The sequence below is a fragment of the Oncorhynchus tshawytscha genome, linkage group LG08 (genome assembly GCF_018296145.1).
Source record: "Oncorhynchus tshawytscha isolate Ot180627B linkage group LG08, Otsh_v2.0, whole genome shotgun sequence".
NCBI lineage: Eukaryota > Metazoa > Chordata > Actinopteri > Salmoniformes > Salmonidae > Oncorhynchus > Oncorhynchus tshawytscha.
Window position 1 is genome coordinate 29,452,790 of NC_056436.1, and position 24,969 is coordinate 29,477,758.

A 24,969-nucleotide genomic window follows, 5' to 3' on the forward strand; every position below is an offset into this window, starting at 1 on the left:
GGCCCTACATTCTGAGCGTAATGATACTGTTTGGGTTTCTAATGGGTACACTTGAACTCTGACCCCAAGGCAGCACTCTAATGGTGACGGGCCATTCAATCATTGTGCCTTCGACCAAACTAACGCAAATGTGTGTCTCCTGGGACAGTTCCACTGACAGGCAAATCCTCCGTTTTTTGTTCCCCGGATAGAATTGATTAGGAGGTGTCAAACCCATAGAATATGACAACTCAATGGCCCCACAATGCTGTCTCATGGTGACACACAGCCTCAATGGCCTCTCAATTCACAGCACAGAGTGATCATTCAATGAAGGGATTAGTGAGGCCCAAAGCAAAGGCACAGAGACAGACATGCACTCTCTCTCTCTTTCGCTCGCTCGCACACACACGCATGCACACAAAGTAAACATGCACAGGTTATGTAATATATGTATATCAATTTGTATGAATATTTCTATAAAATTTAACAGGAGGGCATCTGTCATAACCGGCCGTGACTGGGAGGTCTGTGGGGCAACGCACAATTGGCCTAGCGCCGTCCGGGTTAGGGAGGGTTTGGCCGGTAGGGTTATCCTTGTCTCATCGTGCACCAGCGACTCCTGTGGCGGGCCGGGTGCAGTGCGCGCCAACCAAGGTTGCCAGGTGCACGGTGTTTCCTCCGACACATTGGTGCGGCTGGCTTCCGGGTTGGATGCGCGCTGTGTTAAGAAGCAGTGCGGCTTGGTTGGGTTGTGTATCGGAGGACGCATGACTTTCGACCTTCGTCTCTCCCGAGCCCGTATGGGAGTTGTAGCGATGAGACAAGATAGTAGCTACTAAACAATTGGATACCACGAAATTGGGGAGAAAAAAGGGGGTAACATTTTTTTTTTAAACACTTTAAAAAAAAGTTAACAGGTATACGTGGTATACGGTCTGATATACCACGGCTGTCAGCCAATCAGCATTCATGGCTCTAACCACCCATACAAAACACTAAATAGTGCACTGTTTGTAATTGTAATTTATGTTCTTAGTAACTGTACTGTTTGTTCACAGAACAGCTATAATTTGTTTTCTATTTGAAAATTGATAGGAGTGGCTTGGTTGTCACGCTGGAGTTTTCTGAGGTCTCTTTGTGTAAAAACCTTGGTCGCAGCCAGAGAGATCCTCCTGGTATTCATTCCTGAGTCACTCCAGATGCTGTAAATTGTGTCAAATTGGGCCAGACTAAGGCAAGCTTTCATAACGTTGATAGCTACTCCAAAGATCCCCTAAACACACGCAACATGTGGGCTGTAAATAGCGTGGAGAAATTGAGAGAATCCCTTCTAGAACAACACATTCCTACAGAGCAGCAGAAAGTAGCAGAGAAACACCTTACTAACTGCCCCTCTGAACTCATATCAACTCTCCAATACACAACACTCTACCACCAATCTCAGGCTATGTTACAGACCTAGCAATACACGTATCACCAGTGCTTTATCAGATGATGGTGATCAATTAACCAGGAGTGTTTCAGGCATAGACAATATAACATGTTCTATATCTTTGATTTCAGAAGCAACCTTCGGGGGCCTCCCAGACAATAGAGGCCAGAAGAGGGTCAACCCCCTGATGCCCAGGGCAACACACCAGGGGATCGGAATGAGCACCATCGAGTCGACCCCAGAGTCATAAGACAACTGCAGCTTCCCTTCTAATTAGATTTCCCATTGGCAAGAGGAGGACGAGGAGCGCTAATCAACTCCAGTACATCTCCACTACACAACCTTGGTCAGCCCTGCTCTCTACTCCTCACACACCGGACATGTTTGGGTTGGAAATCATCACACAGGCTGGATTCTGGAGGGGAGCGGCTAAGCAGAGCAAGGGCGAGTGTGGTGGGTCCGATGCTCTTCTCTCTCAGCTGTTATTCATCGGAAGCAGGGGCGGAACGGGACCAGAAATCGTCCCTGGCATTTCTAACACACCGGCACATTTTTTTTCTCTTGAGGGCCCATTATTAGACAGATAATGATCATTTTGCGCAGAAAATACAACAAGTTAGACCCACTGGGCTAAACATGAACAAGCCCATCTGGCATTTGTGCAAAATTATCATTATCTGTCTAATGATGGGGGCCTCGGGAAACATTTTGCCTGTGTGGGGGCCTCGAGGAAAGAAATGGGCCGGTGTGGGGGCCTCAAGGGAAAAAATCGTCCAGTGTTTTAGAAATGCCAGGAACGATTTCTGGTCCCAGTCTGCCCATGAGAGGAAGGACAGCTGGCTTGCTACTCCCAACACACTTAAACTCCACAGTGAAGTTATGATGATTTCCCTGCATGTGATAACCTCTGTTCATTAATTCCCATGAAACTTGGCCAAAGAAAGAGAAGCTTACTTCCCTTATGGGTGGGATAGAAAATGAATGGACAAACCATGCATGCTGACCACACTAGCCAACTCCTGTTGACATTTTTGGAAGGTGTGTGTAACGGTAATGGTGTTGGCGTGGTGGAGACAGGAGATTAGAGACATACTGTAGGCCTATTTAAGTGTTAGTGATGTGTAGGTTGCTAACCCACAGGCCCCGCGGTTACTGCGGTAGGGTGGCAGGCAGGTTGAATAAAGAAAAAACAATGCATAAAAAAGTCCATAAAAGTATACTTTTTGTGCAATTCATACTGTCTATAAAGGTGCTATATTTATCAGCATTATAAAAGCTGATTAGTATTTCAACTAAATAAAATAGGCATCCAAGCCGAACTGAAATCTAATCAGAAACATGTTGGGTAGTTTTCAAATATTTTAATTTCCTTATAACCGGTCCAACTGATGTCATTCGGAAAGTTAGCATGAAAAATCTTTCCAGTTGCATTTTCTACCCGGTTCCTAGATGTTTTTGCTTTGGAACGGCGGTTAAGAGCATTGGGCCAGTAACTGGGTTCGAATCCCAGAGTCGACTAGGTGAATAATCTGTTGATGTGCCCTTGAGCAAGGAATTTAACCCTAATTGTTCCTGTAAGTTGCTCTGGATAAGAGAGTCTGCTAAATTACTTAAATGTTACATTTAAATATGGCGAAACAGAAGCAGAGATGAAAGAGAAGCTTTACCGATGCCAACTAGATTGAAGCATTGATTCTATCGATTTATTACATTATTTTGGTGAGCAAGTGTTTGTTTAGTATTCTAGGGCAACAAGTAGTGACAGAATAGAAGCTGCATGTAGGCTTATTTATTGACAAGTTGACTAACAAATAGCCTTCCAAAATTGTTGAAATTATAAGCAGAAACATAGGCCTACAGTGGGGCAAAAAAGTATTTAGTCAGCCACCAATTGTGCAAGTTCTCCCACTTAAAAAGATGAGAGAGGCCTGTAATTGTCATCATAGGTACACATCAACTATGACAGACAAAATTAGAAGAAAAAATCCAGAAAATCACATTGTAGGATTTCTAATGAATTTATTTGCAAATTATGGTGGAAAATAAGTATTTGGTCAATAACTAAAGTTTATCTCAATACTTTGTTATATACCCGTTGTTGGCAATGACAGAGGTCAAACGTTTTCTGTAAGTCTTCACAAGGTTTTCACACACTGTTGCTGATATTTTGGTCCATTCCTCCATGCAGATCTCCTCTAGAGCAGTGATGTTTTGGGGCTGTTGCTGGGCAACACGGACTTTCAACTCCCTCCAAAGATTTTCTATGGGGTTGAGATCTGGAGACTGGCTAGGCCACTCCAGGACCTTGAAATGCTTCTTACAAAGCCACTCCTTCGTTGCCCGGGCGGTGTGTTTGGGATCATTGTCATGCTGAAAGACCCAGCCACGTTTCATCTTCAATGCCCTTGCTGATGGAAGGAGGTTTTCACTCAAAATCTCACGATACATGGCCCCATTCATTCTTTCCTTTACACGGATCAGTCGTCCTGGTCCCTTTGCAGAAAAACAGCCCCAAAGCATGATGTTTCCACCCCCATGCTTCACAGTAGGTATGGTGTTCTTTGGATGCAACTCAGCATTCTTTGTCCTCCAAACACGACGAGTTGAGTTTTTACCAAAAAGTTATATTTTGGTTTCATCTGACCATATGACATTCTCCCAATCTTCTTCTGGATCATCCAAATGCTCTCTAGCAAACTTCAGACGGGCCTGGACATGTACTGGCTTAAGCAGGGGGACACGTCTGGCACTGCAGGATTTGAGTCCCTGGCGGCGTAGTGTGTTACTGATGGTAGGCTTTGTTACTTTGGTCCCAGCTCTCTGCAGGTCATTCACTAGGTCCCCCCGTGTGGTTCAGGGATTTTTGCTCACCGTTCTTGTGATCATTTTGACCCCACGGAGTGAGATCTTGCGTGGAGCCCCGGATCGAGGGAGATTATCAGTGGTCTTGTATGTCTTCCATTTCCTAATAATTGCTCCCACAGTTGATTTCTTCAAACCAATCTGCTTACCTATTGCAGATTCAGTCTTCCCAGCCTGGTGCAGGTCTACAATTTTGTTTCTGGTGTCCTTTGACAGCTCTTTGGTCTTGGCCATAGTGGTGTTTGGAGTGTGACTGTTTGAGGTTGTGGACAGGTGTCTTTTATACTGATAACAAGTTCAAACAGGTGCCATTAATACAGGTAACGAGTGGAGGACAGAGAAGCCTCTTAAAGAAGAAGTTACAGGTCTGTGAGAGCCAGAAATCTTGCTTGTTTGTAGGTGACCAAATACTTATTTTCCACCATAATTTGCAAATAAATTCATTTAAAAATCCTACAATGTGATTATCTGGATTTTTTTTTCTCATTTTGTCTGTATTAGTTGAAGTGTACCTATGATGAAAATTACAGGCCTCTCTTTTTAAGTGGGAGAACTTGCACAATTGGTGGCTGACTAAATAATTTTTTTGCCCCACTGTATCTAAAAAGGCCTAAAAAAATAACTCTGCCATCGCTGACTGTACAGCACCTTTTCTATATTTGCAGGTTAGGACATCGGATGCGGGCCTCAGATTTTCACTATGGCGCAGGACGGGATGACTGCAGTTTTACGGGCTCCTAACCAACTGTTTTTTCACATTGTTTGTAACTTATTATGTACATAAAGTTGCTGCTACTGTCTCTTATGACTGAAAAGAGCTTCTGGACATCAGAACAGCGATTACACACCTCGAACTGGACGAAGACTTTTTTCTTTAATGATTACGACGCGAAGGATATACTCCTTTCCGGAGAACAGGTCCAAATCCCCGTCATTCGTTTGAAGAAAAGGCGGAGATACCGAGGGAGAAGGTTGGGGTGCCTTGTTAGGATTCGTAGGCGAGTGAGTAAATCGCCATTACCATCGGTTCTATTGGCCAACCTGCCATCACTGGAAAACAAACTTGATGATCTACGGTTGAGACTATCCTACCAACGGGACATTACATTGGGGGCGGCAGCGTAGCCTAGTGGTTAGAGCGTTGGACTAGTAACCGGAAGGTTGCGAGTTCAAACCCCCGAGCTGACAAGGTACAAATCTGTCGTTCTGTCCCTGAACAGGCAGTTAACCCATTGTTCCCAGGCGGTCATTGAAAATAAGAATATGTTCTTAACTGACTTGCCTGGTTAAATAAAGGTAAAATAAAAAAATTAAAAACTATCTTATCTTTCACTGAGTCGTGGCTGAACGGCGTCACGGTTTCACTTGTCTTTGTGGTTGCCTCCATCCCCCATACCTGTGTTCTCTGTTGGTCTGTTGCCAGTTTGTCTTGTTTGTCAAGTCAACCAGCGTTTTTGTATCTCAGCTCCTGCTTTTCCCTGTCTCTCTTTTTCTCGCCCTCCTGGTTTTGAGCCTTGCCTGTCCTGACTCAGAGCCCACCTGCCTGACCACCCTGCCTGCCCCTGACCCTGAGCCTGCCTGCCGACCTGTATCTTTGTCCCACCTCTGGATTACTTACCTCTGCCTACCCTGACCCTGAGCCTGCCTGCCGTCCGGTACCGTTGCCCCACTTCTGGTTTACTGACCCCTGCCTGGCTTGACCTGTCTTTTTCCTGCCCCTGTTGGATTATTAAACCATTGTTAATTCGACGTTGTCTGCATCTGGGTCTTACCTTCATACCTGATACACGGATAATATAGAGCTGGCTGTTTTTTCTGTGTATCGCCAGGACAGGGTAGCTACAGTTGAAGTCAGAAGTTTACATACACCTTAGCCAAATACATTTCAACTCAGTTTTTCACAATTCCTGACATTTAATCCTAGTAAAAATTCCCTGTATTTGTTACGGTTTTCTTCGGCTGAAAGAGAGTCGGACCAAAATGCAGCGTGGTTAATTCGATACATGTTTAATGTAGACAAAACATGACCAATACAAAAACAACAAACGGAACGTGAAAACCGAAACAGCCTAAACTGGTGCAAACTAAACACAGAGACAGGAACAATCACCCACGGAACACTCAAAGAATATGGCTGCCTAAATATGGTTCCCAATCAGAGACAACGAGAATCACCTGCCTCTGATTGAGAACCGCCTCAGGCAACCATAGACTTTGCTAGAACACCCCACTAAGCCACAATCCCAAAACATACGGGGAAAAAAAACCAATACACAAACACATCACAAAATAAACCCATGTCACACCCTGGCCTGACCAAATAAATAAAGAAAACACAAAATACTAAGACCAGGGCGTGACAGAACCCCACCCCCCAAGGTGCGGACTCCCGGCCGCACACTTAAACCCATAGGGGAGGGTCCGGGTGGGCGTCTGTCCACAGTGGCGGCTCCGGCTCGGGACGTGGACCCCACTCCAACCAAGTCTTAGTCCCCCTGTAACGCGTCCTTTGATTGGCGACCCTCGCCGCCGACCTTGGCCTAATAACCCTCACCAAGGACCCCACTGGACTGAGGGGCAGCTCGGGACTGAGGTAGAAGCTCGGGACTGTGGGGAAGCTCGGGACTGAGGGGAAGCTCGGGACTGAGGGGTAGCTTGGGACTGAGGGGTAGCTCGGCACTGAGGGGAAGCTCGGCACTGAGGGGAAGCTCAGCACTGAGGGGAAGCTCAGCACTGAGGGGAAGCTCAGCACTGAGAGGAAGCCCAGTACTGAGAGGAAGCTCAGGCAGATAGTTGGCTCTGGCAGATCCTGGCTGACTGGCGGTTCCGGCAGATCCTGGTTGACTGGCGGATCCTGGCTGAATGGCGGATCCTGGCTGAATGGTGGATCCTGGCTGAATGGTGGATCTGGAAGATCCTGGCTGACTGGCGGATCCTGGCTGACTGGCGGATCTGGAAGATCCTGGCTGACTGGCGGCTCTAGCTGCTCTGGCTGCTCCATGCAGACTGGCAGCTCTGGCTTCTCCATGCAGATTAGCAGCTCTGGCTGCGCTGAACAGGCAGGAGACTCCGGCAGCGCTGGAGAGACGGAAGGCTCTGGCAGCGCTAAACAGGCGGGAGACTCTGGCAGCGCTGGAGAGGAGGAAGGCTCTGATAGCGCTAGACAGGCGGGAGACTCCGGCAGCGCTGGAGAGGAGGAAGGCTCTGGCAGCGCTAAACAGGCAGGAGACTCCGGCAGCGCTGGAGAGGAGGAAGGCTCTGGCAGCGCTAAACAGGCGGGAGACTCCGACAGCGCTAAACAGGCGGGAGACTCCGACAGCGCTAAACAGGTGGGAGACTCCGACAGCGCTGGAGAGGAGAAAGGCTCTGGCAGCGCTGAACAGGCGAGGCGCACTGAAGGCCTGGTGCGTGGTGCTGGCACTGGTGGTACTGGGCCGAGGACACGCACAGGAAGTCTGGTGCGGGGAGCTGCCACCGGAGGACTGGTGTGTGAAGGTGGCACAGGATGGACCGGACCGTGAAGGTGTACTGGAGAGCCTGAGAGCAGGGCTGGCACAGGACGTGTAAGGCTAGGTAGGTACACAGGAGGCCTAGTGCGTGAGGCTGGCACAATCTTCACCAGCCGACGAGCACGCACCTCAGGACAAGTATGGAGCGCTGACCCAGGTGCCATCAAATCCGCGACACGCTCCGTCGGGCGAATATCGTACCTAAAGCACCAACCTAGCAACTCCCTCATAACTCTCTCCTCCACTTTCCCCATTAACTCCTTCACAGTCTCTGCTTCACTCACCTCCAACACCGGCTCTGGTTCTGGTCTCCTCCTTGGCTCCTCACGATAAACAGGGGGAGTTGGCTCAGGTCTGAACCCTGACTCTGCCACACTCTCCCTGAGCCCCCCCCCAATACATTTTTGGGGCTGACTCTCGGGCTTCCATCCGCGTCGCCGTGCTGCCTCTTCATACCAGCGCCTCTCCGCTTTCGCCGCCTCCAGTTCTTCTTTGGGGCGTCGATATTCTCCAGGCTGTGCCCAGGGTCCTTTTCCGTCCAATATCTCCTCCCACGTCCAGAAGTCCTGTGATCGTGGCTCCTCACAATAAACAGGGGGAGTTGGCTCAGGTCTGAACCCTGACTCTGCCACACTCTCCCTGAGCCCCCCCCCCCAAGAAATTTTTGGGGCTGACTCTCGGTCTTCCGTCCGCGCCGCCATGCTTGCTTCGCCAACTCCATTCTCCGATAACCTTCTTCGCACTGCTCCAGCAAAACCCAGGCGGGCTCCGGCACTCTCTCTGGGTCGACCGCCCACCTGTCTATTTCCTCCCAAGTCGTATACTCCAAACTTCGTAGCTCCTGCTGCCGCTGCCTGTCACCACGCCGCTTGGTCCTGTTGTGGTGGGTGATTCTGTTATGGTTTTCTTCGGCTGAAAGAGAGTCGGACCAAAATGCAGCATGGTTAATTCGATACATGTTTAATGTAGACAAAACACGATCAATACAAAAACAACAAACGGAACGTGAAAACCGAAACAGCCTAAACTGGTGCAAACTAAACACAGAGACAGGAACAATCACCCACGAAACACTCAAAGAATATGGCTGCCTAAATATGGTTCCCAATCAGAGACAACGAGAATCACCTGCCTCTGATTGAGAACCGCCTCAGGCAACCATAGACTTTGCTAGAACACCCCACTAAGCCACAATCCCAAAACCTACGAAAAAAAAAACCAATACACAAACACACCACAAAATAAACCCATGTCACACCCTGGCCTGACCAAAAAAATAAAGAAAACACAAAATACTAAGACCAGGGCGTGACAGTCTTAGGTCAGTTAGGATCCCCACTTTATTTTAAGAATGTGAAATGTCAGAATAATAGTAAAGATAATAATTTATTTCAGCTTGTATTTATTTCATCACATTCCCAGTGGGTCAGAAGTTTAGATACTGTCACGACCTCCGCCGAAGTTGGTCCCTCTCCTTGTTCGGGCGGCGTTCAGCGGTCGACGTCACCGACCTTCTAGCCATCGCCGATCCACTTTTAATTTTCCATCACACCTGGTTCCAATTCCATCAATTACATGTTGTTTATTTAACCCTCTGTCCCCCCCCCCATGTCCTTGTCTGTAATTGTTTGTTGTAGTGCTTGTGAACGGTATGCTGGTATTTACCGGGTTTTGTTTGACCCATTTATTTTATTATTCTGTTGACGGTGGTTTATGGTTATTAAACACAACCGTTGTAAATCAGTTTCCGTTCTCCTGCGGCTGACTTCTCTGCTGCCAGTAGCATCGCATTACACATACACTCAATTAGTATTTGGTAGCGTTGCCTTTAAATTGTAGAACTTGGGTCAAACGTTTTGGGTAGCCTTCCACAAGCTTCCCACAACAAGAGGGTGAATTTAGGCCCATTCCTCCTGACAGAGCTGGTGTAACTGAGTCAGGTTTGTAGGCCCCCTTGCTCGCACACGCTTTTTCAGTTCTGCCCACAAATCTTCTATAGGATTGAGGTCAGGGCTTGGGGTCATTGTCCATTTGGAAGACCGATTTGCAACCAAGCTTTAACTTCCTGACTGATGTCTTGAGATGTTGCTTCACTATATCCACATAATTTTCCTACCTCATGATGCCATCTATTTTGTGAAGTGCACCAGTCCCCCCTGCAGCAAAGCACCCCCACAGCATGATGCTGCCACCCCCTTGCTTCACGGTTGGGATGGTGTTCTTCGGCTTGCAAGCCTCCCCCCTTTTCCTCCAAACGGTCATTATGGCCAAACAGTTCTATTTTTGTTTCATCAGACCAGAGGACATTTCTCCAAAAAGTACGATCTTTGTCCCCATGTGCAGTGGCAAACCATAGTCTGTATTTTTTGTGGAGGTTTTTGAGCAGTGAATTCTTCCTTTCAGGTTATGTCGATATAGGACTTGTTTTACTGTAGATATAGATACTTTTGTACCTGTTTCCTCCAGCATCTTCACAAGGTCCTTTGCTGTTGTTCTGGGATTGATTTGCACTTTTCGCGCCAATGTACGTTCATCTCTAGGAGACAGAACGTGTCTCCTTCCTGAGCGGTATGGCAGCTGTGTGGTCCCATGCTGTTTATACTTGCGTACTATTGTTTTTACAGATGAATGTGGTACCTTCAGGCGTTTGGAAATTGCTCCCAAGGATGAACCAGATTTGTGGAGGTCTCCAATTGTTTTTCTGATGTCTTGGCTGAATTCTTTTGATTTTCTCATGATGTCAAGCAAAGAGGCACTGAGTTTGAAGGTAGGCCTTGAAATACATCCACAGGTAGACGTCCAATTGATTCAAATTATGTCAATTAGCCTATCAGAAGTTTCTAAATCCATAACATAATTTTCTGGAATTTTCCAAGCTGTTTAAAGACACAGCCAACTTAGTGTATATGAACTTCTGACCCACTGGAATTGTCATACAGTAAATTATAAGTGAAATAATCTGTCTGTAAACAATTGTTGGAAGAATTACTTGTGTCATGCACAAAGTAGATGTCCTAACCGACTTGCAAAAACTATAGTTTGTTAACAAGAAATTTGTGGAGTGGTTGAAAAACGAGTTTTAATGACTCCATCCTAAGTGTATGTAAACTTCCGACTTCAAATGTATACACCAGGCGGTGTCAGAGGAAGGCCCAAAAATGTGTCAAAGACTCCAGTCACTCAAGTCATACACTGTTCTCTGCTACCGCATGGCAAGTGGTACCGGAGCGCCAAGTCTAGGTCCAAAAGGCTCCTTAACAGCTTCTACCCCCAAGCTATAAGAATGCTGAACAATTAATAAAATGGCCACCCTCGACTAACCTGTACCCCCGCACATTCACTCGGTACCGGTGCCCCCTGTATATAGCCTCATTATTGTTCTACTGTGTTACTTTTTACTTCGACTTTATTTTATTTAGTAAATATTTTCCCAAATCTATTTCTTGAACTGCACTGTTGGTTAAGGGCCTGTAAGTAAGCATTTCATGGTAAGGTGAACCTGTTGTATTTGCATGTGACAAATACTATTTTATTTTATTTGGGTGGTTGCAGATGGGTTATTTAACAATTGTGGGCAGGTGCTGAACCGTTACAGATGCTGCGATAGAAATTTTAAGGTCATTTCCGATTGAGCCGACATACAGCATTTACAGTTGGCAGCTTTGTCGCTAAAGCAATAACATTGCCTTTAAATTTAAATCATGCTGTAAAGCTAAACTTCTGCAATGCAGATTGAATAAAGCTCTTAATGCTTGTTCACACTGCAGGCCTTAATGCTCAAATCAATTTTGTTTTTCAAATCCGTTTTGGAGTACTGACTGTCATAACAGTTAGTTAAGTTAAGTTACAAGAGACCAAATCGGATTTGTGTGTTCAGACAGTCAATTGCTGACAATTACTGACAATCAGACGCTAGTTGTCATAGTAATGATGGGTGAGGGCACAGTGGTGTAGGCTGATTGGTGGTGGTGCTCCTGCTTCCCATCAAAGGCTAAGGTGACAACAATGCCTGCCATGGATGTTTCCCAGTTGCTTTGAATGTTCAAAATCATAGTGTAAGAACCTTTTTAAATCCTCAGAGGATAAGATGATCCAACTTTCACAATGAGTTCATTTTTATCTAGCAACCGCAGTCAACTAGCTAGCAAGGTAGCTGTTGAGCTTTCTAGCACATTCACTAATTCGCCAATCAGCAAGCTAGTTAGCTACCATGTCATGTTCATGTCAAACTGTCAGCAGAGTAGCTAGCAAGCAACAAAATATGCCAAATAACAGTCTAAAAACCACTTGGGGGTAAATAAACAAGACTTTACCATTCCGACACAAGTCGCATGGCCAGGAATCAGGTTTGTATCTGACTTCAAATCAAGCTGGTTTGAAGTGTGGCTTGAAATATCAGATTCCATGTGCTTTTTGGCTTTTCAGACTGCAGAACAGATTTGAATTGTATATGCAAAAACATTGGTTTTGAGTAACTTCAAACTGCCAATGTGAACCAGGCTGAAGTGTATCATTGTGGGTTGAATGGGATAAGGCAGCCAACTCTCTTTGGGTTGTTTAAGATCTTATGGGAGAAAAGAAATGTGTTGTTTCCAGGCAGTCCAGGGAAACTGATGATGCAGCATGGAAGAGAGGGGAAGATGAATGGGATTTGTTATATAACTTCTATAGTTTTCCAAGAACTCAAATGTAGCTTTAACCGTGTGTGCACTTCCCATATCCCCCATGTTGTGTGACATAAATATCATATTGTTATGTCAATGTTCAATTATGAGCCTACTAATTACTCAATCACGTTTGTCAATGTGCTATATTATATGACAAGTTGACCTTACCTAGCATACTCAATCTAACATTTGCTTGATTTGCATTTTTAATACTATCCTGCAGTATCCACATTGTGCGCTACATGTGCGTTTATGCAAAGAGGAGCGCAGGGTTAGTTTGTGTATGATCTCGTACTGTAGCTTGGCGGCTTGGACTGGGGGGGCTGAGCGTAGGCATCAATAAGACCACTAAGGGGGAGTTTTCTACTTGTAAAACGCATGAAAAGCCTCCCCAAATTCCCGGTGACTTCAGATTCAAGGAGGTGGTCATATCCATCGGAGCACCATTCATACTCTAGAACTTTCACTTCTAGTAGGACTGCGGCTTCAGACAAAATCCCATTGCTGCCTGCGCGCGCTCTTAACATGAACTCAAATGGATTAAAACGTATCTGACATAAACCTGTTTCTGTAAGTAACCTATAGGTAAGCTTTACATTTTCAATTTTAGGAGAATATGCGAAAGCTGTGAATTGGTTTAAGATTTTGAATCCATCCTGCGTAATGCTTACCTGGACATTATGAAGAGACATCAAAGCATTTTGCATGCTTGGGAAAAGATACAGTATTGCTGAAACTTTCTGTTCGCCTCCATTCAACCACTCGATATTGCTTGTGGCTATCGACACAACTGAATCTTGAGTGACCAGCCTGCCTACACGTAGCAGCAATTCCATTTTTGACACAAATATGGACCGTTTATGGATTGCAGTTTTAGTGGTTCTAACCGTTGCACTAGTACGAATGTGTGACTGCCAGAAGGACTCAACAGGTGGTAGACAGGAGATGTGGGAGCAGCTCCGGGAGCTAGCGAGGAGCCAAGGTCACTCCGCAGTGGGAGCTAAGGACGCTGTCCCCGACATACCATCCAGAGAAAGCTTGCTCAACTTCTCTCATAATGTCTCGCACTCCGGTCGCCGGGCTCCGGTGAGCTCATCATCTCAACGAGATAACAGGTACGCGACGGCAATTAAACCAGTTCCAGCTCCCAGTACGGAAGCTTCCCTCCGGGCGGATGATGCCACGGTCCCACGAGATGCTGCGCGTAGGGCCGCGACACAGCTCGGCACCCATCACTCATCACAGCAAAGACCCCGAATCAGTTCCAGACAGAGCAACAAACCCAGCTCAACGCATACCAGGCGCCTTGCAGGGTAAGACACAGCGCTTGTTTTTTTTAGTTGAAAAAATATGTACTGCCCGCAGGAGTACTTTTGAGTTTGTCTACAAATTAAACATGTTTTTTTTTTTACATAAATCCTGCTGTTTCTCCTCCCGGGGTTGTTCGGTTACATTATTTATTATCATCTTTGATGTTTGTGATTTGTGTTGTTGCTATTGTGTCGTGTCATGAATGAACACTAGCCTACTAGAGTGAAACATTTGCTTAGTTGATACACTTGCTATTTGTCTGCTACACAATAATGATTGTATTATAGGGTGAATGACTTTCAACAGTAGCCTATGCAGTTGTGTGCCCTCTATCTGCTACAGATGTTTTGTTGCTCTTATTTTCCCCTATATCTCACACAGGATGGTAAACATTGGCTATATTGCTATAATGTCTAACGAATGAATGAAATAATTCCATCCCATGGCTCCAGTGTGTCTGAAGTGAAAGTCGGACCTCTCCTCTATTCAGTCTGACACTGAATTCCTCAGTGACATTTCTCTGAATGGAATGATAATTTGTCATGTGGGGTCATGGCAGGACTTGAACTATATTGGTAGAGGTTAAACCCTTTATTCATATCAGAACAGTGAACACAACATGTTTCTCTGGACTAGGAAGTTGTTCATTAACGACAAGTGTTAAACCACATTTTTGTCACCAGTTTATGCAGAGCAGTTTATTGAAAGAGCACTACCAGAGCTATCATTTCATCTTAAGAAAACTTTGAAACAGTACAGTTACCATGTCCTCAGACTACTCCTAGGTATGTGTGTGTTGTGTGAATACACATGCTGCCCATGGCCATGTAGTGGTTCTACAAAAGCCCTTTGCCCACATTTGCAAATTCACTTAGTGATTAGAAACACCTGTTTTCCTGGAGGCTTTTTCTCAGTGCTGCAAATACCTGGAGTTCTTTCTCTTTCTTTTTACTCAAAACAGAACCATCAGTTGTTTCCATTAAAAGCTGATTATTTGTAGTAAATGAACCCTCATGCAGCCAACCCTGTTTGTTCCATAGGACAACGCATGGTACACATGCATGGCACACGACCCTATGGGAATCAGGTTATTTATATGGTCAGTTTCTGAGGGACACTTTATGAACAGTATGAGGATCCCTTCTAATTGGAGAAACACATGTTGGGGGATGAAAGGTGTACTCGCTAACCTTACTCTGCTGAATAAGGTGAGGAATGCCTAGCAGACTCTGTGTAATGTCTGACAGTTATGGTTAGGAGGAGGTGAGTAGGAAAAGATCTGGGATGATAGTCTGAGTGCCATGATTTCAACCACCGTTCTCCTTTTAATATCTTGCACTGGTAGGCTTTGTCACTTGGTTCCAGAAAAGTAAACCTAATATAATGGTTCCCATAGCCTTTCACAGGGAGATTTAGAGATACTAGTGTATCAGTGTGTTCAGCACCAATGTCTTTATTACTGTTGCTGAGTTGCTGTAGAAAGCAGTTCATGTGGCGCCCCCACATCCACACAACACAATGGGCTAGATTCCATCAAACTCGTACGGTAACCAGAAACATCTTACTTCTTGTGCATTAAGAATGCACATTTGGATTCATGGACTCAACAAGCCTATGTTACAAAACAATGTGAATAAAAATATAATCCAACCCATGTGGATTTTAACATGCTTTCTCACTGCACAGAACAAGTATTATTTAAAAAAAAGGAACCTGGTTACTAGTTTGATTGAATAGGGCATGTGCGTCAATCTAATTAACATAATAACAAATCCCCATGAAAATCAGTCTGTTTATGAATGACATCTGTTTTTTGTATGGGCTGCGTCTCAATCCGCGGCATCCGCCTATGTCACCTTCCGCATCTTTTTAAAAAATGTAATATATTTTTTCTTAACTAGGCAAGTCAGTTAAGAACAAATTCTTACTTACAATGATGGTCTACTGTGGAACAGTGGGTTCAGCCTTATTCTGCCCCTGAACGACAGATTTTTACCTTGTCGGCTCGGAGATTTGATCCAGCAACCTTTTATTTACTGGCCAAATGCTCTAACCACTTGGCTACCTGCCGCCCCATCTGTGGGGAAAAGTGTCAGAGCTACAGCACTGTTTGTCAGAAAATCGGTCTTTACACGAAATTCGTCTGTGGAAAGATGAGAATCTCACAAACAAAATGGTGTTTTCCGTTTTGTTCTGCGACCCCAAAAGTTATGGGACTCGTCTGAAGGGAACCCAGTATCGTTTAAAAAAATGAATGAAAGTAGTTTTGTGCCAACTAAAAAAAGGAGTTAAATATGTGTACATTTTTTTCTATATACACTGCTCAAAAAAATAAAGGGAACATTAAAATAACACATCCTAGATCTGAATGAATGAAATATTCTTATTAAATACTTTTTTCTTTACATAGTTGAATGTGCTGACAACAAAATCACACAAAAAATTATCAATGGAAATCAAATTTATCAACCGATGGAGGTCTGGATTTGGAGTCACACTCAAAATTAAAGTGGAAAACCACACTACAGACTGATCCAACTTTGATGTAATGTCCTTAAAACAAGTCAAAATGAGGCTCAGTAGTGTGTGTGGCCTCCACGTGCCTGTATGACCTCCCTACAACGCCTGGGCATGCTCCTGATGAGGTGGCGAATGGTCTCCTGAGGGATCTCCTCCCAGACCTGGACTAAAGCATCCGCTAACTCCTGGAAAGTCTGTGGTGCAACATGGCGTTGGTGGATGGAGCGAGACATGATGTCCCAGATGTGCTCAATTGGATTCAGGTCTGGGGAACGGGCGGGCCAATCCGTAGCATCAATGCCTTTCTCTTGCAGGATCTGCTGACACACTCCAGCCACATGAGGTCTAGCATTGTCTTGCATTAGGAGGAACCCAGGGCTAACCGCACCAGTATATGGTCTCACAAGGGGTCTGAGGATCTCATCTCGGTACCTAATGGCAGTCAGGCTACCTCTGGCGAGCACATGGAGGGCTGTGCGGCACCCCAAAGAAATGCCACCCCACACCATGACTGACCCACCGCCAAACCGGTCATGCTGGAGGATGTTGCAGGCAGCAGAACGTTCTCCACGGCGTTTCCAGACTCTGTCACGTCTGTCACATGTGCTCAGTGTGAACCTGCTTTCATCTGTGAAGAGCACAGGGCGCCAGTGGCGAATTTTCCAATCTTGGTGTTCTCTGGCAAATGCCAAACGTCCTGCACGGTGTTGGGCTGTAAGCACAACCCCCACCTGTGGACGTCGGGCCTTCATACCACCCTCATGGAGTCTGTTTCAGACCGTTTGAGCAGACACATGCACATTTGTGGCCTGTTGGAGGTAATTTTGCAGGGCTCTGGCAGTGCTCCTCCTGCTCCTCCTTGCACAAAGGCGGAGGTAGCGGTCCTGCTGCTGGGTTGTTGCCCTCCTACGGCCTCCTCCACGTCTCCTGATGTACTGGCCTGTCTCCTGGTAGCGCCTCCATGCTCTGGACACTACGCTGACAGACACAGCCAACCTTCTTGCCACAGCTCGCATTGATGTGCCATCCTGGATGAGCTGCACTACCTGAGCCACTTGTGTGGGTTGTAGACTCCGTCTCATGCTACCACTAGAGTGAAAGCACTGCCAGCATTCAAAAGTGACCAAAACATCAACCAGGAAGCATAGGAACTGAGAAGTGGTCTGTGGTCACCACCTGCAGAACCACTCCTTTATTGGGGGTGTCTTGCTAATTGCCTATAATTTCCACCTGTTGTCTATTCCATTTGCACAACAGCATGTGAAATTTATTGTCAATGAGTGTTGCTTCCTAAGTGGACAGTTTGATTTCACTGAAGTGTGATTGACTTGGAGTTACATTGTGTTGTTTAAGTGTTCCCTTTATTTTTTTGAGCAGTGTATATATATATATATATATATATATATATATATATATATTTCCTAAGCTTTCTAATATCTCCTAGATATAGAACAGACACTTCAAAACCTTATTCCTTATTATACATTCTTTTGACTGTCTGTTTTTCCATTTAGGAATGTGTTATTCATTGCTTTTCTATGGCCTATAGCAGTAAAGGCCAAACAATACAATATTTGATCAAATCATTTGTTAAACATTTTTTTATATACCTACAGGAGTCCTACAATTCAAAATCAAATGGCTAAATGATCCATGGTATGACCATTTTAAAACAATTCAATATGTTAGCTTAGTAGAACCCTCCCCTCCAAAGGCTTAGACCTGTAGGGGTTAAAGGTCCAGTGCAGCTGTTTTTATCTCAATATCAAATAATTTCTGTGTAACAATTAAGTACCTTACTGTGATTGTTTCAATTAAAATGGTCAAAAATAAGCTAAATAGTTTATCAGCAAAAAGCATTTTCTCAAACAAGAATTTTGATGGGACTGTCTGGGGGTGGTCTGAGTGAGGGACCTAATTGGAGGAGCCTAATGGGAGGGATATGTAACCTGAAAACGAGTTGTTATTGGCTGATAGGTTTGAAACTTTGTCATTGGTCTATTAACTTATACTGCCTAGTGATGTTGCCAGGCAGGCCAAAACTCCATCCCACCATCTTTTCAAATCGCTCAAACACTAAAAGGGCATTATCATAATTTTCACAATTTCACAGTATTATTTAAACCTTATTGAGTGGAAATACCTGCCCCTTTAAGGGACTTTACTGTTACAGTAAAGGTGCCATAAATCTTCAGAGGCATTAATTAACCTTGTGTAATTCACGATTTTTCACCTCTTTCTCTTTCATTAGCTTGAAATGAATTATCTGCTTGTCGTTAGAGAGCGTGTGCTTGCATGACACATTTCCTCTCGGAATTCCCACTGTCTCCTTACTCACTCCCTGATTTCTGGTTAGCCCTCTGGGATAGGGAGTTCCACACGGTGTACCTGTCATGCCCTCTCGAGCTCAGTCTGTCAGGAAGACCCAGGACTGCTCCAACTTGCTCGGAAAATTGCTCAACCTGGCTGCATAAAATGGGTCATTATGAGTGCAAATATGACATCATTGATATTTATAGAGCTTTTATGAAATGTTTTGTTATGTAGAACTTGAATACTTTTACCATGCTACTGTACTCTTCATGATGCTAGCAGGAATGATCCCTATAGGCATCAACTTGCCCACAGACCTGCTGGTCTATTTTGTATGGTTCATATTCATAATTTCTGGGAGATATTATTGTTTTCTAAGTCACTGTTGTATAGTTAAAATATGGTGAATCAGCTGTTTGCAATTGTAAATGTAATTGATTAACTACCTACCAACTACTTTGCTCTAGTCTGATTGGTCAGATGTTTGTTAGTTGTCAGAAGAGTTCAGGAGTTGATGCATGGTTGTAAATATGGTCAGTTTGCCTTAGCATTTCACAGCTAAGGCAAAGCGACACAACAACCAATGGTTGCGTGGCACGTCATCGACTGTGTCATCGACTGACAAATTGCTATAGCAGATGTGGTTAACTGATTCTTAAACTACCTATCCAGGCATTGTAAGATCTGTCAGGCATCAGCAATGTCTAACAATAGGAACACGTCCTAAATCTGCAAAAGAGTCATTGGTCTCCATCCAGTGTTTTTCTACATAGAGAGTAATCTATCCATCTAAAGAACTATCAAACCACAAAAAAAAAAAACGGATGTAATCGTTAGTCTTAACCGTTTGCAACGAAAACAAGAGTTTCTATTAGACAAATTCTGGTAGGTCCCTCCCCATTTCATTCCGTTTACTTCCGTTTGGATCTGGTTCCTAGTGAATACACCCCAGTTGACTGACCAGGTGGTGGTGACAGAAGGCAGACAGTACTACTGTCACCCTGTGTTTACCCTTTAACAGTTTACTAGTCATCTCCTGACCCAGAACAGATATCGTACTGTATCTGCATAAGCCATACATACATTCACTCAACTCATTGCCATTAATATCTTGTGGAAAGAAGATGGGAAGTCAATTTATGCCAAAACTCTTGTTTGTGGTTTGAATTTGCCCTGGAATTGCTCTTGTGGTGTGGTGCCTTTTCATGCATCTCGCTGTTAAAATTGGCCAGCGCTGTTCTTGCAGAGTAAAATATGTAAAGAATCTAGTTATTATAGTTTGAAACTTGTCATCTTTCATTTTCCTGGAGATTTATGTGAGCAAAGGGTGCTTTTCATGTGTTTCTCCTGTTCCCTCCCAGGCTCAGATAACCACTAGCCTATTTGTTTTCCCTCTGGACTCCATGCAGCACAGAGAGAGGGGTGTGTGGCTCTACACTCACAGATAGAGTTTCATGCTTTGCCTGCAAATGTTATTGAATAAAATGCAATTATTTCTGAATCTCTAAGGTGCTCCTTCAATAGGCCAACCACATTAAGGGATATGAGACTATAATGGGGTCAGAATTAAATCTCAGATAGAAATGTTAAGGTTTGAGACCATGAACACTCAAAACATTATTCCCCTTATGAATTGTGGGGTACTGTACTTTGTACATGCCAGTCCATTTATTACGTACGAATCAAATCAAATGTATTTATAAAGCCTTTTTACATCAGCAGATGTCACAAAGTGCTTATACAGAAACCCAACCTAAAACCCCAAACAGCAAGCAATGTAGATGTAGAAGCACTGTGGCTAGGAAAAACTCCCTAGAAAGGCAGGAACCTAGAGAGGAACCAGACTCTGAGGGGTGTCCAGTCCTCTTCTGGCTGTGCCGGGTGAAGATTATGAGAGTACATGACCATTAAGGCCATATCGTTCTTCAACATATTGAAACGTTCATAAATGACCAACAGGGTCAGATAATATTCATAGTGGTTGTTGAGGGTGCAAAAGGTCAGCACCTCAGGAGTACATTTCAGTTGGCTTTTCATAGCCGAGCATTCAGAGGTCGAGACCGCAGGTGAGAGAGAGAGAGAGAGAGAGAGAGAGAGATTCAGTTAGTTAGTTAGTTAGTTAGTTGAAAACAGCAGGTGCGGGACAAGGTAGCACGTCCGTCTGGTAAACAGGTCAGGGTTCCATAGCCGCAGGCAGAACAGTTGAAACTGGAGCAGCAGCACAACAGGGTGGGCTGGAGACAGCCAGGAGTCATCAGGCCAGATGGTCCTAGGGTTCAGGTCCTCCGAGAGAGAGAGCGATGGGAGAATTAGAGCGAGCATACTTAGGCCACCATAAGACAGAAGAATTTCACCAGATAGGACAGACCCTAACCCCCTGGCACATATACTATTGCAGCATAGATACTGGAGGCTGAGTATTACATATCCCCATACAGTATTACATATCCCATTTCTCTCCCTCTCTTTCTCTGCAGGCCTAATGTATGTGGAGGTCACCAGTGCTGCTCTGGATGGGCTGTGGCATCTGGCACCAACCGCTGCATAAAGCGTAAGTATTCATCTTTGACCATATGCCTTAGGTAAACAATGATCAATGATAATCTCTATCCTTTGGCTTGACTGTCTCTTAACCGTCCTTCTCAATAGTTTAAGCATATTGTCTTACCCAATAGCAGGGGTCGGCAACTTTGGCCCCCCAAATTTTGAAATCTAAAATATATATATAATTTTAGTTTTTGTTTAAGAAAATGACTGTAAAATTTAGGAAATCTGTTCCCAAATATCCCCCCCCCCAAAAAAAAGATATGATCGTGTCTCAATGAAATTATGAAATGATTGCTTTCAAAATTTTAATAATCTCTTTTTGGGCTTAGGTGTGGGTCAATTTGACCATTCGCTCCTACAAAAACCGTCCCGCAGCTGAGTCTTGTTGCCTAACCCTGCCCTATAGGAAGTGTTCCGTTGTGTCATTATTACCTCCATGGTCATGTTATTAATGTAGATTAGCATGCTCTTTCATGTAAAATCCTAACATGGAAATGACCAGTGCTTAGCACTTGGCTCGCTCTGTTTGACACAAGCCCTTAATAATGGGTGTAACTGCACTTTTCTTTATTTGACCACAGCAATATTGGATATCTTAACTACCATATAATTAAAAACTCAATGGCAGATACTGGGGGTGAGTGAATAATTGGGCACTTTTTAAAGCACAATTTTTGCAGAATCTTAACAGCTTACAAGTGTTACCATTGTAACATTCTTGACATTTGGAAAGTTTTTTTTGCCTTTTTACTGTTCTGTGGGTTGTGAAGTGTTCTGTATGTTTTCTAGTGGGGGGCAGGCGCCTTAAACAATCTCTCCTTTTAAGAGATAATTGTGACCTAGTAACCACCCAGTTAGCACATTTTGTTCCTTCAAAGTTTTGGGAACATACGTTTTTGGTTTCCCATTGGTTCTGGGAACGAAGCCATACGTTTCCTGACCGGTTAAACTGAAAGCTTTTTAAACGTGCTGAGAACAGAAGTGAAAATTATGCCTGTCTGGGAATGTTTATTTATCGGTTGAAGGGAGGTTCTGATAATGTTTTACTCTGGTTCTTTGAAAGCTTTCCTGGGAGGTTTTATTAATGCACTGAGAACGGAAATTACAAGTTATTTTGAGGTTTTTGATAACTTCCTTAAAACTTTCATTGAACGTTTCAAAAAGACTTTTAATAACACTACTAGCTTTTTTTTAACATAAAAAAACACTCCAAGCACAGATAGGACACATGGTAATTCATTCCCTTAGGAATTCATCACGTGAACACATTTATTTTTTGTGACACGGCGTCAGTGTGATTCGTATCTATAATCTTCTGTTGTCTAGCTATGGAATTAGTCCACTGCGCCACCAGGATGGTGCTAGCCTGCCATCTTTTTATACACATACAAAGCTGTTCTTTTAAATCTATTCAAACAGACCTCATTTCAAGCGCTGGAAATGTAATTTGCATAATTACCTCTGGCTTAAATCTGTCAGTTTAAGCCAGAGATATGTTTTTTTTCATTAGATACATCTCAATCCACCACATCCGCCGATATCGCATTTCGTGTCTGCGGTGAAAGGGGACAGAGCTAGAGCGGTGTTTGTCCCGAAAATCGGTCTTCTCACAAAATCGTCTGTAGCATCCGAACAGTTTAGCTTACAAACATTTATGACCCTCTATAAAAATATGAGACTCTCACGAACACGATGGTGTTCTCCGTTTTGCTCTATGAGCGTCTTGGGACTCGTCTGAAGACGGCACAGCCGATTTGCCAACTTCTGTCTGTAGCGTCCGACCAGTTTGGGCTACACACAAAAAAATGAGACTCTCACAAACACATACATGTCAGTTGTTTTGCTCTAGGATGCCCACAGGCCTCACAAGACTCATCTGAAGGTCCCCAGGTCCCAGTTTTTTAAAATTATGTATGTATGTATGTATGTAGGCGTTAAATACACATATTTATTTTACATATATTTATAAACTGAGCAAGGAAAGAAACGTCCTGCGTTGCATCGATTATATGCAACGCAGGACACGCTAGATAAACTAGTAATATCATCAACCATGTGTAGTTAACTAGTGATTATGTTAAGATTGATTGTTTTTTATAAGGTAAGTTTAATGCTAGCTAGCAACTTCCCTTGGCTTCTTGCTGCCCTCGTGTAACCGGTAGTCAGCCTGACACGTAGGCTCCTTGTGGAGTGCAATGTAAGGCAGGTTGTTCGAGCGTTGGACTAATAACCGGAAGGTTGCAAAAACGAATCCCCGAGCTGACAAGGTAAAAATCTGTCGTTCTGCCCCTGAACAAGGCAGTTAACCCATTGTTCCTAGGCCGTCATTGAAAATAAGAATGTGTTCTTAATAATTGACTTGCCTAGTTAAATAAAGAAAAAAAAAAAAGAAAAAATAAAAAAAATAAATAATAATAATCGGCAAATCGGTGTCCAAAAATACAGATTGTTATTGAAAACTTGAAATCAGCCCTAATTAATCGGCCATTCCGATTAACCGGTCAACCTCTAATTTTGACACCCCCCCCGTCTTGTTCAGGTACACATTATTCTATTTCTGTTAGTCACATGTCTGTGGAACTTGTTCAGTTTATGTCTCAGTTGTTGAATCTTATGTTCATACAAATATTTACACGTGCTAAGTTTGCTGAAAATAAATGCAGTTGACAGTGAGAGGACATTTCTTTTTTTGCTGTGTTAATAAATTGAACTTTTTTTCTCTCTCAGATATAGGACAGACACCTCAGAATAAACTTCCTTTAGATTTTTTGAGGGGGACTATCTGTTGTTCCATGTAGTGAATCTGTTATTCAATGCGTTTGTATGGGCTAATAGCAGTAAGGACAAATGAAAATGGTCATACTTTTTATGTATATATTTTTTTATACTTCAAGTGGTATTAAAATTAAAAATCAAATAGCTAAATGATCCTTGGTATGACCTTCTTAAAAAAACACAGTCATAGCTTAGTAGAACCCCCCTCCCCCGGTTTAGACAGGGCTTAGACTGTAAAGGGTTAAGATCAGGTGTGGCCAATTAGTGGCCGCGGCCAACACACCTTGGGCGCGTTCAGCAGGATTGAACGTTTTGGAACATTCAGATAGAAATAGTGTATGTACATCAAAAATACCTCTCTGATATGTAGAATAAGGAATCACATCGGCTCTATTCATGGCATTTCTATCTGCAACGTTCAGGAATGTTTGGCAACTGAACATGACCCTGAACACACTTACAAGATAGAGCATAGAGAGAGTTTTGTTGATGCTGAGAACAAAATATATGTTTTTAATAACATTCTTAGAACATTCTCCTAACGTTACTAAAGTTTTCTTGCGCTTTTTATGGGAAGTTTTCTTAATATTCTGAGATCATAATGTATATTTTTAAGTAAATTCTTAAAATGTTCTCTGAATGTTACTAAACGTTTTTTTTGTGGTTTTTATGGAAAGGTTTTAGAACGTTCTCAGAACAATTTGAGACCATTACTTTAAATAAAACTGTAGGAAACGTTATACTGAAGTACTGAAATTCACACAGAAGAACGTTACTTCTTAACGTTCTTGGAACAATTTGAGAACATGACTTTAAGTGTTAGCTCGGCAGCTCCTGGTTACAAATATTATCAAAGCTTTTCTATAGCCTATCAAAACATTTTGACAATGTTTCTCCTTTTATTTTTGTCTGTCATCATGTTGCTGACTGAAATAACAGGTTATAGGAGAAGCTGTTCTAGAAAGAGTTATCTTTACGTTTTACAAGCACAGAATGTGAAACCCACACTCACAACCTGCATTTCGGGGCTAGAACAGTTCCCACAGCAACT

General features: G+C 43.6%; 1 protein-coding gene across 1 annotated transcript in view; it reads left to right on the plus strand.

Moving 5' to 3' along the window:
* Positions 1-12,778: 12,778 nt before the first annotated feature.
* Positions 12,779-24,969, plus strand: part of LOC112255756 (latent-transforming growth factor beta-binding protein 2) — a 141,323-nt gene continuing 129,132 nt past the window's right edge. Inside the window, exons 1-2 of the mRNA XM_042326283.1 lie at positions 12,779-13,765; positions 21,074-21,147. Coding sequence (XP_042182217.1) covers positions 13,302-13,765; positions 21,074-21,147 — 538 coding nt within the window. The 5' untranslated portion in view covers positions 12,779-13,301. The remainder of the gene's footprint in view (positions 13,766-21,073; positions 21,148-24,969) is intronic.